The 17,031-nt window shown below is 33.0% G+C and overlaps 1 protein-coding gene across 1 annotated transcript in view; it reads right to left on the reverse strand.

The window, feature by feature from the left end:
- LOC145323759 (uncharacterized) overlaps nucleotides 1–15,901 on the reverse strand; it is a 35,815-nt gene extending 19,914 nt beyond the window's left edge. The window contains exons 1-7 of the mRNA XM_080166267.1: nucleotides 15,700–15,901; nucleotides 8,156–8,234; nucleotides 7,588–7,664; nucleotides 6,691–6,780; nucleotides 5,787–5,878; nucleotides 4,947–5,052; nucleotides 4,455–4,509 (exon numbers count right to left, since the gene is read on the reverse strand). Coding sequence (XP_080022393.1) covers nucleotides 4,455–4,509; nucleotides 4,947–5,052; nucleotides 5,787–5,878; nucleotides 6,691–6,780; nucleotides 7,588–7,664; nucleotides 8,156–8,228 — 493 coding nt within the window. The 5' untranslated portion in view covers nucleotides 8,229–8,234; nucleotides 15,700–15,901. The remainder of the gene's footprint in view (nucleotides 1–4,454; nucleotides 4,510–4,946; nucleotides 5,053–5,786; nucleotides 5,879–6,690; nucleotides 6,781–7,587; nucleotides 7,665–8,155; nucleotides 8,235–15,699) is intronic.
- Between the last annotated feature and the right edge of the window lie 1,130 nt (nucleotides 15,902–17,031).

Raw genomic sequence — 17,031 nt, forward strand, 5'->3', positions numbered from 1 at the left:
CATTGATGAATCGAACTAGTTCTTTTAAAACCTAAATTATTCTGAATAAGACTTTTTATGTGAGTTTATTGTATAAATTAGTGACCCTGATGTGTTTCCTTTGCTTTCGTATTAAAGTAATGTAAATATTATTTACCTTCAAGGAAAACTAAATGATTTTAATAATCTCTATTTTTGAAAAATGATATTTCTTGCAGGCTTCCTTTAAATCATTAAATATAAGCAAAACCTTTGAAGAAACTCTTTTTGATTTCTGAATTTAAATGTTCGTCCAGGTTAATATATGCATGCAACTTGTTGAATAACTAATACTATTTATTTATCTTTCCGCTGACCTAAACAATTGACAGTTTAATGGATAAACTCAATCAGCCCTTATAACCTATCTAGTTAGGCCTACTACTATCATTCCACCTGTTGGCCTGACCGGTTGGCAGTACATAAAGAAAAACTGCATCCCTCTTTAATGTAGTTATGTAGTTTAGTACTAACACCTTTTTTCCACCTGTTGACCTGACCGGTTGGCAGCAAATACAGAAAAACCGCATCCCTTTTTTTAACTAATCTATACTAACTTTTATTACCTACTTATTTAAAATTAGTTACCCTTTCAACTTTTAATCTAATAATTATTGTTTTGATCAAACCAGCCAATAGCTTTAATTTTATTTTTACTTTGATTTTACAAACCTCAATTTACAAAAAATTTGTAAACTTTTATCTTACAGTGAATGAAGCCCAATAAGTAATAACTTAGCCAAATTCAGGTTGCAATTTGATTCAACATCTATTAAATTTGCATTCTTAACTTCATTAATCCAGCATTGTATTTGAATGATCCAATCTTATTGATTTCAGGCTTTTCAAGGTTAGAAACTTTTTTCTCTCATGGAACTCAAGTTTCTTCCAGGATTTTCCTTTTCTTATAAGGTTCTCCAAGACACCTCAAGGAGTTTCAAGGAAATAAAGGATTGGGAAATAAAATCCTTGACCAAGCAAAGTTATTGATTGAATGTGATATATTATAAACTTGTGTAATCATGTAACATTTAATATCATGTTTATGACTATGCTTTGGCAAGGATATGTACTAAAAGTTTTAATTTTTAGAGGAGGTGACTGTTATAGCATTTTACCTAATACATAAGAAAGACGACCTTCAAGAGTTAGGTCTTTAATTTATACTTTAATATTTAAGACTACCTCATCTTATGTGGAAGATAAATATATGAAGCTATATTGTGTTGTCTCTCCCCCCCCCCCCCCCTCCATCATCTCCCCTACCTACCCAATAGATGGTCTGTGCATGGTTTAAGCGGTGCACAACACAACCAGGAGCGGAGTGTGCTGTATTACTTAACTACGTAGTGGCCAAGCTCTACAGAATCTGGGAGTTCCTTCTCAACCACTGTGAGGCGTACAGTGATCCACCGCAATGCCTTTGCCATTTCAGTTATTTTGCTTGTAATTGTAAATATTTTCAATAGTTTTCACCTTTCCTTAATAAATCATAATTAATTATACCCAAGGCCAAGGTACAAAAAATAAAGAATTTATATACACATATTCCTCGATATATCCTTTATTCCACTAGACCACACCCCCCCCCCCCCTCTTGAGAAAATGTAGCATTGTTTAACAACTTTCTTTAATCGGTACTACCCCCCCCTCCGTTTAAGGGTGGTCCCGAAAGGACTGCCCTTTCCAAAATTGAACTTAATATATGAGAATTGAGTCACTATGGTTAAGGGTTAGGTCCCACAAATGGCTGGATAGGTGCAGGTAGAATTAAGGAAAAGTTAAACAGCAATGTTACTATTTCTCTCCCTTTCCCAACTTTGGGTATTTTATTAATGAGACCTCTTTTGAACATTATTGTTCTAGGTAACCCGGTTGAAATAAGACCAGCATCCAAGAAAAGAATTTTAAACTTAAGCAAAACATTTGAAAGAAAAATGGGCTTAAAAAGGATTTTAAGGTTTTTTTGTGATGTACAATGTAAAGGAAATGATAAACATTGGATGTAAGACTTCCCCTTGATAAAAGCTTTTAATCGTAGCTTCGCCCCAAACTCAAGGGAAGAAACCAAAACAGGATAGTTTAAGAGAGGGGGCTTTTAAAAGTTTCCCGCAAATAAAAAAAAATATTTTAAGATATTTATTTAGGCCCATAACTTATGGGGCTGGTACGGTTGGGGTTAGATATCCAACCCCCCCCCCCCCTACCCCACTAAATAGCATAAAACCCTGAAATTAAGCCATTTGCGAGACCTTACTGTTCATACTAACAGATAGAAAGTCTGATATCTTTTATGTTTTTACATAGATTTTGTTTTTCTACAAATTTTGAGAAAGCATGAGAAAGCAATAAAAATGTATTGGATTTTGTGTGTGCTATGTGTAAATTAATGTCTGTATAAGTTTTGTGTGTGTGTGTGTGTGTGTTTGTGTGCAAGAAGGGAGGGAACAATCGACTGCTTATTACACTCGTCCCCAAAGTTTATAATAACGTTTTCTTATTCGTTGTCTCAACAACTTTGGGGACTTTGATTGAATTTTCATTGGTTGTTTTTATTAAGTTGAGTATCCAAACATTTCAATGAATAATTGTAATCTAAACAAGGGGTAATTTTATGTATCATCATTAAGGATGTTCATCAATTTATCAATTGTCCTATCCCTTTAGATCCCTGATTTGTGTGTCTGTATGTGTTTATTTTTGTGTGTGTATTGTAGCATAAAAATGACAAAACAAAACTGTTTCTTTCACAAAGTTAATATTTCTTCAAATTTATTTTGTAATATTAAATTTGCTTGATAAGTGTTATATTATTCAGGCAGCTCTATTTAACAGGGATCTAAAAGGGATAAGACAATGGCTAATTAATTAATGTACATTTCCAATGATGATACACAAAATTACCCCTTTTGTAGATTAATATTACTGGTTGAAACGTTTGAACAATCAGCTTAATAATTAACTAATGCAAAATTCACTAGTGTTTCCAAAGTTGTTAAGCCAACGAATAATATTTTAAAACTTTGGGGACTAGTGTAATGAACAGTCCATTATTCCCTATCTCTTTGCCTATTAAAGAATATTTTTATTCTTGTTTTAACAATAATAATGTTTCTATCGAATTTTAACATTATTTCTATAGGATATCTATCCCTTCTTAAACATTTAAGTTTCTTATCTTAAGTAAACAAAAAAGTATTTGTTTACTTTGATATAACATAAACATTTTGTAGAGTTACACATTCTGTTAATATTAGTTAAAGTTCCATTACATATAGTTTATATTTTGGACGCTAGATTATCTTATATTTTCAAATTTTTGAAAAAGTTTTCACAGAAAATATTATATTGTGGCTTTTTAAGGTTTGTCTTTTGTAAATACTTCGCATGGATTAAGTTTTATAGATTTTATTATGATATGAATTTGAAAATTCAATGGATAGATCTAAAAATATTCATATCTAAAGTATTCTATGTTTATGAAGTTAATAATTGTTTCTAGAAGTAATCTCACTGTTTCAGTGTGTTCCATTCTTATATTTAGGTCCTTAAGTTGGACTTTATAAAGTAACTAGTTGCTTTGTTCCTAGCCTCTAGGGGCATTGCCCCAAGAGGTAATTAAAAAAACAGTGTTGGTGCGACCACCAAAGTTTTAATTACATTCCTAAGAAAAAAAAATTGGGAGGGATTTTGGGGGGGTTGGGGGTGTCCCACTCCCCATGAAAATAGCTTAAAAATACCACAGGACCAGTAGATATATTTCCTTAGGATTAGAATCCAATCGGTTCAGTGGTTACCGAGATCTTAAGGGACAGGCGGACGGACCGACAGACATCATTCTACTTTGTATTATAGATTAGCAGCTACGCTCCTAGAAAATTGCTTAAAATCATTCAAGGACTTTATAAAAAAAATATAACAGCCTAAAAATCACCATGGGGCCTATGTGAATCTGGCATACAAAAGAGAACCCAGTCATTTCAGAGGTTACTGAGATATTAAGCTTCAGGCAAAAAACCTTACTACTTTATAAAATAGGAGGATTGTGGGGTTAGTAGCTTAGTTTAATAGTTAACATTACCCAATATTCATAGTTTGTTCTTTAGAAATATGAAAATTATTGATGAGGGAAGGTGGAAAACTCTTCCTCGGCCATACCTCCCCGTAATATGGCAGTAGACCAGCCCCAACCAATAAAAAAAATTTATCAGCCTCTTAGTTTTAAACATAAAAAGTGAAAAACTCAGACAATCAACATCTTGATTGATCGACTTTATATCTGTAAGTCCTAACTGTATATGTCTTTAAGTTCACCTTATTATGCATTTCTCCTACTCATTACTGTCGTATACCTGACACAGCAGCAGCAGGAACTATTTTTAAAGTCTTTAGTTATGCCGCAGTGTTTGGCTTGGCAGCCCTAAAAAAGAACTTACCAAGAACGATTGTGCAGGGCGCAGCGAAAGAAACGATGGAGGCAATCAGGAGACCCTAAAATTATATATAAATTTACAAAATCAATCAATCTATATTCTATTTATTAATCAATCTATGTATATCTATATTTTAATTTAATAAACTAATTATCTAAATAATTCAATAATTCAATCCATAATTATCTATTTATCTATCAATCAGTGGCTTAACTAGTAGCGCATCCGCTCGTCGCCGCGGAGGTTCGAACCTAACATCGCGTCATACTAAATACGTTAAAATAGTTCCTACTGATGCTATATCAGGTGCGCGACATTAATAGTTAGAGTAGGGGGAAATGCCTTGGCCAAAAACAGGCGCATCTTATTACCATGCACAGTTATGACTTCTGGACAAAGATTGTGCAATCTATGAGTTGATTGTCTGATGGGTGTTACTTAAACCTAATACTAATCATTCTAGCTATCAATCTATCTATCTCTCTATCTCCCTACCTCAACGTAAAGATATGTGCCGAGTAGAGAGAAGAAAATAGCGAGGGGAACTCCGAGGAATAAGATCTCTAGAATGGAGAAGACCAACCAGGGTAGGAACAGGCATCTGAAAACAAAATTTGGAATTGGGGAATTTTCACACAAAGTGCCTTGTTGAGCACTGATATCCATCCTTGTTTGATTGTTACTTTAGGTCAGGTTAGGTTAGGTACTGGTTACCCCCGCAGCGGTTAAGCATAGAATACCCCCTCCCCATTCTATTCAAACTATTTAAAAATAAGGAGGGAGGGGTATGTAATCAGTATTCAACAAGCATTTTGAATTTTTCTCTCAAAATGCTTCAATATTGTATAGTACATGAAAAATCAATATATCTAATCACTCAAATTTTGTCTTTTACTGACAGAAAAGTTAGCGACAAAAAAGTTTTTTTGATGTATTTTTCCCTTTTGAAAATATAAAACACTATGATTAAGGAATTTAAAAAGAAAAAAAAAATATTTTTTGAAAATAAAAGGTTTGGTGATTTTTAATGGAATAATAATTTTGAATAGCATAAATCCAAAAGCTTCCATTAAAACCCAAAGATTATACGTAATCATTCAGCATGCTAACCAAGGATGGTGGGGGGGGGGGGACATTAGACTGTAAATTACACTGGTACCAAAAGTTTATAACAACGTCATCTTAATCTTTGGACTAAAAACTTTGGGTACTTTTCTTGAATTTTAATTTCAACCAAAAAATTAAATTTACAGAAGATGCTATTTTGTATATCATCATTGGGGATATATCAATTTATCACCCATTGTCTTAATCCTTAATCACCGTCTAACCAACCTAATCCTGCAGCTAGCACCAATGAGAAGGAGTAGATCCAGGAAAATGTTGAATCCAGCCAAACTCACTGCAACCAGAGCTCCAAGCCATGCCTAGATAGATAGATAGTGAAATCAACCCTAGAAAAAATGTTTTTTTTAAGCGTTTTCTTTTTAAATGCTTTTCTATAATTAGGATTCGTCCGTCCGTCAGTCACTCCGTCGGCAACGGTTAGTTTTTATCGTTAATTTAGACACGTTAGAATTGTCCTAAAAATTTCAAACTTTGCAGGATTCCTATAACAGTTAGGTACAATTTAGAATGTTTAGCAACTCTATAATGGTTACATAATTATCTAGATTTTTTAATACTGATTCTTAGGACAACCTAGTACAATGTTATAGGCGAGGCTTCTCTATAATCAAGTCCATAAACAGTATTCTGTATTTTTGCAGTTTTGCAATAAATTTACTTAAAATTTTGATTTAACTTATATATTTATACATATTCTGTTTATTCAGTTCTGACACTCTACAAGTGTTAATGTTCGTTTGTCCTAACATATAAGAGCTTAGCTTTTATGAATGTTGTCATCCTTGTTAGAACTGTAATTGAAATTGTGAGGTAGTAGATGTAGAAAGATGTAGATTTAAACAAGATTATTTTTCTCGTATTCATTCGAATCCGGTGGATAGGAACCGGTTCTCATCCATACGAAAAAACTATGTCTAGCATCGTATTATATCCAGCTTTCTACGAATATAGAAATGTACAATCATAAGATTAAAACCAGTTTTTTTAGCCGTTGCCTTCGGCACCTCGGGGCTAAAAAAACTAGTTTTAATCTCATAATTGTACTTTCTATATCCGCGGAGAGCCGTTTATAATACGATGCGAGAAATAACTATTATATTATTGTATATACCTGTTCGCTAACACTATTAAGTAGTTCTCTAATTTGAATCAGAGTTTTTTCTGTAACTCCCTTACTTTCATATTCATCTTCGAGCAGCTTCTAAAAAAAGAATTACGATAAACAAAATTACCTAGTCTCTAGATAAATTATTGGTGGAAAAGTTTGGACACAAACAGTTTTTACAACCCAATCAATCCCCAAATATTTTGAAGTCAACAAATGTGAGATCGTGTTCATCGAATTTTGAGAACAAGTGTATTTTTGTAAGTTGAACATGATATTGTGTTTGATTAACCATCCACGATAATAAATCTATTTTTCAAAGGTTTGAATGCCAAACTTAAGTTATAGAGTTTAGAGGTAATACATATGGGCGGACACAACGAGATTATAGAGTAAGCAAACAATAATAATATTTATTTATTGCATCGGATTAAAGACAGCTTTCCGCGGTTATCAATTTGTAAAATTATAAGATTAAAACCAGTTTTGTTAGCACTGAGGGACCAGAGGCCCGAGCTAACAAATTTTGTATTGCTTTTATGATTTTTATTTTATTTTAGTGGAAAATTGTCTGTAATACGTTAACATACTTAAATTTTCAGTAAAGCTGAGAAAGGATTCTAATCCAGCGGATACTAATAGGTTTGAAAGCGATACTGAAATAGTTATTCCTCGCATCGTATTATAGACAGCTTTCCGCAGATATTAACTTGTAAAATTAAAAGATTAAAACCAGTTTTGTTAACCCCGAGGGACCAAAGGCCCGGAATACAAATTTTTTATTTATTTTTATTTTAATTTTCATGGAAAATTATCTATAATACTTTACGATACATGAAGTTATAGTATGTCTAATCCAGCGGATATTAATCGGTTTGGAATCCATATTGGGAAAATACTTACATGAATCTTCTTGAAGAACAGGAATAGTTCAGAAAAGTCTCGTCCAGAGAAAAAGATGTAGGCAGGGCCAGTAATCACTAAAATAAAAATATAGTTCATCATATTAGTAACAGGATGTGTGTCTGTAACTGCTTGACCCATATGGTTCTTGATACAGTGAAGGTTCTTACAGGTTCTGGTAGGGTTTACAACTATTTTGATGAGAGGGGGGGGGGGGGCGGGGGGGGATATTGTATTACCAACCTCCCGAGAAAAATCACCTATGAAAAAAAAATATCTCAACCCCACCCAATATTTCTTTTAATTAATCTTTTTAAAGCTAAAATTGAGAGGGTAGAGTCGATTTTTTTCTTATAGTTTTCCAGCTTGACTACTCAAAAATAGATAACTTTAAATATGCGACAGAAGAGAATTCATAATTTTTTTTGCAGATATGCCCAAAAATGGCGACCAAAAAATATGCGACAAACCTGCAATGGAAATGCGTATTCTCAAAGATACCGAAATAAAAACATACAAATTCCCGGAGTAATACTCATAAATGGCGACCCAAAAATATGCTACAAACCTGCAATGGAAATGAGTATTCCAAAGACAGCGATGAATCTTGTGAGGACTACACTACCGCAACAACAACCCATGATGTCCTGAAAAAATGTTGATTTTAAAATTGTTGTACTTTTTGCTGTAGTAAATGCTTCGCCTCTAGCCTCTAGCATAAAACCACCCCAAGACATTTATGAAGTTTCTTTCGTCGGGAATTTGAAAAGCTTTGAATTCTGTATCAACCATTTCAATTTACGACAATTAGTAAGGAAAACGCGAAAATCTAAGAATCGATTTAGCAACCCAATTAATGGGCAAATCTTGATGAAACTTGGTTGAAATATGTAGAATGTAAACTTAATTAATCCCTAAATAGCTGTTTATCTTGACTGTCTCACAGAAGGACGGACAGACACCATTAATTATAAAGCTTTGCTATTTAAAATAGTAAAAAGTGAAATAACATTTTTATAGGCAAAACTAAAGTATATTTATTTGATAAATGTTTCACTTTTTTGCAACCCCATTATGATTCAAATGCTTAGTAGATTGTTTTATTAGATCCTGTTTTTCTATAATGGATCATCCAATCACTCCCCTTATATCAAATTATACATATACTAATGTGTTACATCAGCCTTTTTTTTTAAAGAAACAGAATGCTGTATATTTATACAATAAGATCTTGCCAACAACTGGTCCTTTATAATTCTCCTTTAAAGTAAAACTTCTTATAGGTCGCGGAAAGGTTTATAAAAATTTAGGGGATTCGCCCAATGGTAAAAATAACCCACCAATAAAATACCTTCAAAGAAAAAAATAGATTTATAGTGGAGGCTCGACTTACCCTACCCCACTTACTCGAGTGCCCATAAAGGCCTTTAGGGGCAAAGTTTCTAGGCCTATGTTATAAAATATTAAGTTTAATTCTTAAGCTAAAGATCTCAGAAAAAAAGCTGGTACGGTTTTACTTTTCGGGAAAGCTTTCTAAATATCTTGAGTGGGTTTTAGGCTATTTTCATTAAGTCCATTATTCAAAAGATACTAGTGCCAAGGGTCTATTTCTCTAAAGATCAAGCCCCCATCGATTTTGGGTTTAGGGAGGATTTCTAATTTTTCGCGCATACCTTTGCCAAAACCCAGTGAACGCTATTGGTTTGGTGGGTAAAAAGTCTCCCACTTGAATATTGTTGTATTTAGTTGGATATTTCACAAATGCATTGTATATTATTGCTCTGCATTTCAAGTAATTTAAAGATATGTAATGCAAATATGCACTAAAAACAAGCACAATTCCATGCAAAGGAATTATCAACAGAGCTGGATCTTTAAATCATTTTAGTGGTGAGCCAGATCGGGGTGAGCCAACTTTCCACCAATGAGAGCAAAGCATTTTATAAAATGCCGCGCTGTGATTGGCTGAAATTCGGCTCACCCCGATCTGGCTCACCACTAAAATGATTTAAAGATCCAGCTCAGGAAAAATTCCCATTTTGAAGCTTTGAAAGAAGTGACATATATTGGTCAGGATTATACTTTCAGCTTATTTTAAAAAGTGCCGAGCCCTGATTTTTTGCCAATTATATAAATTTGAATCGAGGAGAAAAACAGCTTAGAGTGTACAATAACAAATGACGTCACGCAATACAACTGACCAATAAGTGGCCAGTATTCATTGTAAGTGACCAATGGTAAATTGTATACTGGCCTATCATTGGTCATTTGTATTGTATGACGTCATTTTCTATTGGACACAATACACTGTTTCTCGAGGGGACATTAGCCTGTAATTTATACTGGTACCAAAGTTTTATTAAACGTTCTCTCATTCGTTGGTTTAAAAATTAGAGTAAAACACCAGAGGGATAAAGGGTTAAATTTCCCAATCGCAGTGTCTGTGTGCCGACTCTTAATTGAGTCTTTGAAAATCAACCAATGGTGTAGATTGTATTAACACAGCCAACTAGCAGAAAACAGTGTATATCTGTCAGTGTATATACATCTATACTATAGATCTGTTTTTAAAAGCGAAGCTTTTCTATAATTAGGGTCGGTCCGTCCGTACGTCCGTCACGGATAGCTTTTTTCGTTAATTTAGACATGTTAGAATTGTCCTATCGATTTCAAATTTTGCATGGTGATTCCTTTAGTAGTTAGGTACGATTTAGAAAGCGTAGCAACTCTATAATCATTACCAAAATGTCCGTACGTCCATTTTAAACATGTTGATTTTTTACTTTTTTAAATAGCTTTTTTCGTTTATTTAGGCATGTTAGAATTGTCCTATCGATTTCAATTTTTGCATGGTGATTCCTGTAATAGTTAGGTACGAGTTAGAAAGCGTAGCAACTCTATAATCATTACCAGAATGTCCGTACGTCCATTTTAAACATGTTGATTTTTTTTTACATTTTTAACAACAAATTTGTATGTGGCCTAATTATCCGATTGGTCTGATTTTTGGTATACTGATTCCTGGGACAACAAAGTACAATATTATAAGCGAAGCAACTCTATAATCAAGTCCTAAAAATGTAAGTATGTCCATAATCATTATTATTTTCAACAAATTTACTTACAATTTTGCTTTGACTCTTATACATTCGCATTCTGATTATTCAGTTCTTACATTATACAAGTGTTAATGTCAGTTTGTCCTACCGTTTTAGAGCTTCGCTTTTATGGATGTTGTCATCCTTGTTTTTTTAAACTTTAGGTATTTCATCTAATTAACTGACAGAGACAAATACTTAGCTTCCTTATAAATGTAGAGCGATTAGTCTAGCAGTTTATGAGATCCTAATGGACACATACCTCGTCTATAAGAAATCAACGTATAAAGATCAACCAAAGTTAACACCCATCAAACAACAAACCCTCTAATTGCGTGAGCAGTAGGTAACTTTATCCTGTAAGGCTTCAAAACATATTAATATCCGCTGTATTAAAACCAGTTCTCAGCCTTACTAAAAAAATCATGTATATCATCGTATTACAGACAATATTCCACGAATATTAAAATAAAAATGATAAAATTTATATAAATTTTGTTAACCCCGAGGGGACGAAGGACCGGGCTTATAACTAGTCTTGATATTATAATTTCTCATTTTAATATTTACGAAAAGCTGTCCCTAATACGATGTGATAAATTATATAAGAAATATCAACTAATTGATTCGCCCTTAGCCTTAGGACCGGGCGAATTTGGTCAAAATAATACTTTAAACTACCAAAAGACATTTATAAAGATTCCATGAAAAGCACAGTCAACTTGGACCTGCAGTTTTCAAGATCTTTAGCTTCAGACAAAAAAAACTTACTTACTTTATGTTATTGGATATTGTTAGAAAAATAATATTCAACATAAAAATCAAAATATTCATTACCTCTTCTTAGGTTAAAATTTCCAACATTGTGTAATTGATTGTTGCATAATGGGGGAGAAATACCCCTCACCCTCTCTAACATTACTTTTTTACATTATTAATGCATAAATATCACGGAGGGAGGGGACATTGGGCTGTTTAAAAATAACTTTTCTTATTTTTGGCTTAAAAACTTTTGGGACTTAAAATTAATTTTGATTAGTTGGTTTATTAAGTTGAGTGTCTAAACATTTCAACCAATAATTGTAATCTACAGAGGGGGTAATTGTGTGAATCTTGATTTGTGGTATAGATAAATTTATCGGCCATTGTCTTATCCCTATAGATCCCTGATAAATATAGAAGTTATAGCACCCCCCATCATATGATTTATGTACATTTGCATTTTTTATGTAATTGTTTTTTAGCAATAAAAAGTTTTTATTGAGAAAATGCAATTTTTATTATAATTTTGTTACCATGTACAAATGGAAAGCGTTTGTTCAATTCGGGTATGTAAGTATTTGCACTACAGAATTTTGACAATCCAACCATTTTATTGGTAAGAAAGTGTACACATTGATTTTTCCAATTTAGGGTAGCTTCACATAGGTCCTAGGATGGTTTAAGGCTATATTATTATTGCTTTTAGTATCTTAATGGTTTTATGCTATTTTTCTGCCCATCCTTGTGTATCAGTGTCAGAACTGAAAAATCAGAATAACAATAATAAATTTGTTAATATCTGCCTAAATACAGGATACTGTTTAAAGACATACTTAGATTTTTGGACTTGATTATAGAGATAATTCGCTAATAACATCGTACTTTGTTGTCCTAGGAATTAGTATTCCGAAAATCAGATCAATCAAATAATTACATCACATAAAAATTTGTTTTTTAAAAGTGGTATAAAGCAACATGTTTAAAAAGGACGTACGGACGGATGTGCGTGCCGATCCTAATTATAGAAAAGCCCTGCTTTTAAAGAGAATTAAAAAAAACTAATCTTGAAGATGTAAAATAACAAACAATTATAACAAATATATCTACATAACACTCACCGTTACAGCCATACAGAACGACAGACATACAGACAGACATAGTGAGGGAAACGCAGTTTCTTAGTTGTAACTAGCGGCTTCGTCCCTAGCCTCTAGGGGCTTTGCCCCAAGAGGTTTGATCAAACCAATTTTTCGTATTTTAGATTTAAAAGAAAAATTTTTTTGGGGGGGTATTTTTCATTTTTGGGGGGGTTGGGGGTGTCCCACTACCCTGTAAAGGAGAACCCGATCGGTTCATCGGTTAGCGAGATCCTTCGCTACAAACAAACAGACAGACAAACATAGTTCTACTTTGTATTATAAATTGAATTTTACCTGGGCAGGTTTTTAACTATTTTTAGGCTACGCTGCGAAAGGAAATCAGAAAAATTGTGCAAGCAATTGACCCAAAAAAAGATAAACAATGAAATGCAATGAAAGGAAATGCACAAAAAAACAAGGATGAAAACATTCAGAAAAGCAAAGTAATTTCGAGAAAGGTTTATCAGGGATCTTAAGGGATAAAACAATTAATTTACAATTATGATAAACAAAATTACCCCTTCCCTATATTATTATTATTATTGGTAGAAAAGTTTGATTATTGCTGGTATGTGCAACCCCAAATTTTTTTTCTCAAAAAATCCCCAAAGTTTAAAACTAACTAATGTGAAACGAGTTTATAAAACTTTGAGGATCTATACATATAACTTTCAGTCCATAGTTGACGAAGTCCAATCTGTCCTACTTTAATTCCTGTGGCGTCATAAAAATGAGGCAGATGAGAGGAGAAGTGGGAAAGAAAACCCCTAAATAATATAATCCCTCATTTTTATGACGTCACAGGAATCAAAAGTAGAACAATTTGGGTTTTGTCTCCAATGTTCCATACCTCCCTGAATATTAAATATTTGTGATAATTTTGATATTTAAGATTTATATATGGGAGGGGGCGGGGTGGGGGATTGGTTACTCTTAAACTAATAAGGACATACTTCCCTTTATGGACATGTTTAAGAGTTGCAAAGCCCAAGACAGCAATTGTCTTTGGAATCCCTCTTCACGGTTATAAATTAAGAAGAAATATGTATCAAACGCTTTCATTGACTTTGCTGCCTTATCGTTTTAAGAATCTCCAAACAGAGTATGAAATCTATTAGACTATTAAAATAAGATGAATTTAAACTTAATTTGAGCTATCCATTGAGGACGTAATTATATAACAAATATGTAAAAAAAAAGCTTTGCTTTGAAAAACTATTTTCATTAAATATTTTTGCACACATTAATGCACACACAAGCGGAGAATAGATTTCTTTTTAAAAGCAAGGATGATTAGTAGCGAAGCTCTTTTGAAAAAAAGGAAGGACACACACGTTAATGATAGGGAAACAAGAATGACAACATCCATAAGTAACGAAGCTCAAAATTATGGATGGACGGACAGACATCCGAAAAAAAGTTAACTAAAAAGCAGTGTGATAAAAAATTAAACATTAAACTTGATAGATAAATCACAAAAACTTTTAAAAATTTATAAGAACATCAAAATCTAAGATTCGATCTAGCACCCCAACCACTAAGAAAATAGAAATGAAATTTAATGAAAATATGTAGAATGTGAACTTATTAAATCCCTGAAAATTTCAGTCGTCTATTTTGAGTTGGAGTTGACAAAATCACGTTTCTCCAAAAACGTTTCAGACAGAAGAACAGACGGACATTTCAAATTATAGATTAGCTAGTATGAATTAGTTATAAAGTAGCTTAGCTACTAATAAATCAATATTTTACCAAATGTATATATTAAGTAATTTGATATATACTATTTATAGCAGAATTAAATTCCTATTACTGAAAGAGACGCTTTTCTAAATTTAGGATTAGTCTTTAAATCGGTAACGGATAGCTCTGAGCACTTAAAGCTCATATAATCACAGAGTCAATTTTAAGCCTTTTTCAACACATATCAATTAGTTTTTTTAGAATGGGGATTCCTAGAACTACTGTCTATAAGGAACAATCTTAAATTCGACGCATCTCTAAGATCTAGTTCCATATGTATGTATGTCCTTACAAAGCATCCTGTATTTAGGCAATTTTATCTTTACGCGAATTATTTATATAGAATTTATATTTATGTTTATAAATTACTAAATTTTGTTTAATTTTCGTTTGTTCGACTTTAATTTTTGATTAGCTTTGGTTATTTGGATGTCATGATTATTGTTAATTAAAAGCTCAATAAAAAAAGAACAAATTATAGGGTAGATTCGCTTCTAACAAAAAACTAGAGCAAGAATAATATTTACTTAAAACAAGGATGACAATATTCATAAAAGTGAAGTTCAACAAATCAGACATGGAACAAACGAACATTAGGCGCTTTCAAGTACCTAAAGATCTGATTACCCTTCCTCTAGAAATAAATTAATAATAAGATAGAGGGGGGCGGGGGGGAGGGGGTTGAAATCCAGTTTTTCGTTCTTTTATGGAATATTGTTTAGAAGAAGCAAAAAATCTTAATGCATACCTATCGAAAATTTTTCATATCAGGATGCATGAGATGCTTCGCTTATAACATATTGTCTTATCGTACAAGGAGTCACGAGTCAAAAATTTAAATGTATGTATCTCCAGAAATATCTCGTAAAACTAGCCCACAATTTGCAGTAAGGCTCTGTATTGGTCATAAGCAAATTATAGTCAATTTAGCCCCCACTCCGCCCCTCAAAAGGTACAAAATAAATGAGGTGCTTTGCGAAGCAACTTGTAGAGGAGGCTAGGAATAAAGGTCAATTTATCCTTTATTTCATCTCCCTTCATGTTAGGGCAAAGCCTTTTTTCAGATTTTTACTTTGAAGAAATGTATACTTATACCTTTAAAGGGAATTCTTTATAGAGATGGTTTTAAGCTATTTACTGGATAGGGGGGTGGGGGCTCTATCCTACACCCTTTGTTAAAGAGGCTTATAGTATAATAAAAATAATACGTAAAAACCAAATTGTACATAATATATTACCTATATATTTATGTATAACCTATACTATATGTGTATGTTTTTTGGGTAAAAACTTACAAAGAAAACCAAAAACAAAAACTTATTTCTGATAATTTTTATACAGTTTAACAATGAAAATATGGATATTATTACCTTTTTTACTACAATTATTTTGATGTTGATTGTGCTTTAATAACTTTCGCTTTTTTTCATCTCCCAATTTGTGTTTTGATAATTAGCTGTCACTGACAGAGGGTTGCTCCGCTAGTACCGGAGGTTTTCAGTCCACTGAGGCTCTCTCTCTATCTCTCTCTCCATCTAAGTCTCCCTCTCTCTGCTCTTCTCTCTTAATCTCTCTCTCTCTCTCTCTCTCTCTCTTTCTCAAACTATTTGTTCTCAAGGTAACAAGGACACGATAATGGACTTTAAAATTTAAATTAATCTTCCCCCAACCTCATGACTACAGAATTTAGATTTTTATTTCTAGTAATTTTTTGGTCAGAATTTTTCTTACACTATCCCATATACTACATTCTCTCTGCCTTTTACCTCTCCTCCCTCTCAAAATTTCTTCTCTCTCTCTCTCTCTCTGTTTATATTGTTTCCTAGATACCTATTTCTTTCTCTGGAATTTTTTCTTTTTTTGGTATTTCTCTCTCTTCCAATATTTTGTCCTTTTTTCATTATACTTTTTCTATTCTATATTTAAACCTAAACCTAATTTTGTAATTTTTTTACTTCTTTTATTTCTTTCTTTTTCTCAACTTTGCTTTCAATAGGAGCCTTAACAAGCTTCCTTTCACACCTCTCACACACACACACACACACACACATACAAACACATACACACACACACAAAACTAACAAAAATGCTCTTAACCTCTTTAGATCTCTTCAAAAGGATCCCATCCCTTTTCTTGTCCTGCTAGCTGTTCTCCATTCTCTTTCTCTTTCATTTTGATCTCTCTCTATCTCTATCCCTCTCTATCTCTCTCTTTCTCTCTCTCTCTCTCTCTCTCTTTACAGCCGGCCTCCAAAATGTTTTTAGCCTCCTCATTTCCCCCTTTTTTTAACAGTAACCCCATAATAGTGAAGAAAAAAGAAGAGAGAGTGAATGTCAGAGGGGGGGGGGGCAAAGGAATGATGAGATGAAAGGAAAATCCAGTAAAAGGGAAAGGATATTACAAACTGATTGGACCAATAGGAGTGTTGCATTGCTATCATTTCTAAAATAAAAATAAGTAGAAATTAGTTTTAGTTTTTACCAATAGATGTCCCATTAACTTGTATATGACTAGCGGCCATACCCCTAAAAGCCTCTAGGGTCACTTAAAGTGGGATGGAAAAAAGCCGACCACCTCCCCCTATTTAAATTTTGGGGAACTTTTTTTTCGGGGTGGGGGGGGGGGTCATTTTCTTATGAAGGATACCCTCAACCAAAAGTAATTAAGAATCTTCCCTGGACTTACAAGAAGCTTCACTGTA

Source organism: Acartia tonsa, chromosome 7 (assembly GCF_053477335.1).
Source record: "Acartia tonsa isolate MP-2025a chromosome 7, ASM5347733v1, whole genome shotgun sequence".
Taxonomy (NCBI): domain Eukaryota; kingdom Metazoa; phylum Arthropoda; class Copepoda; order Calanoida; family Acartiidae; genus Acartia; species Acartia tonsa.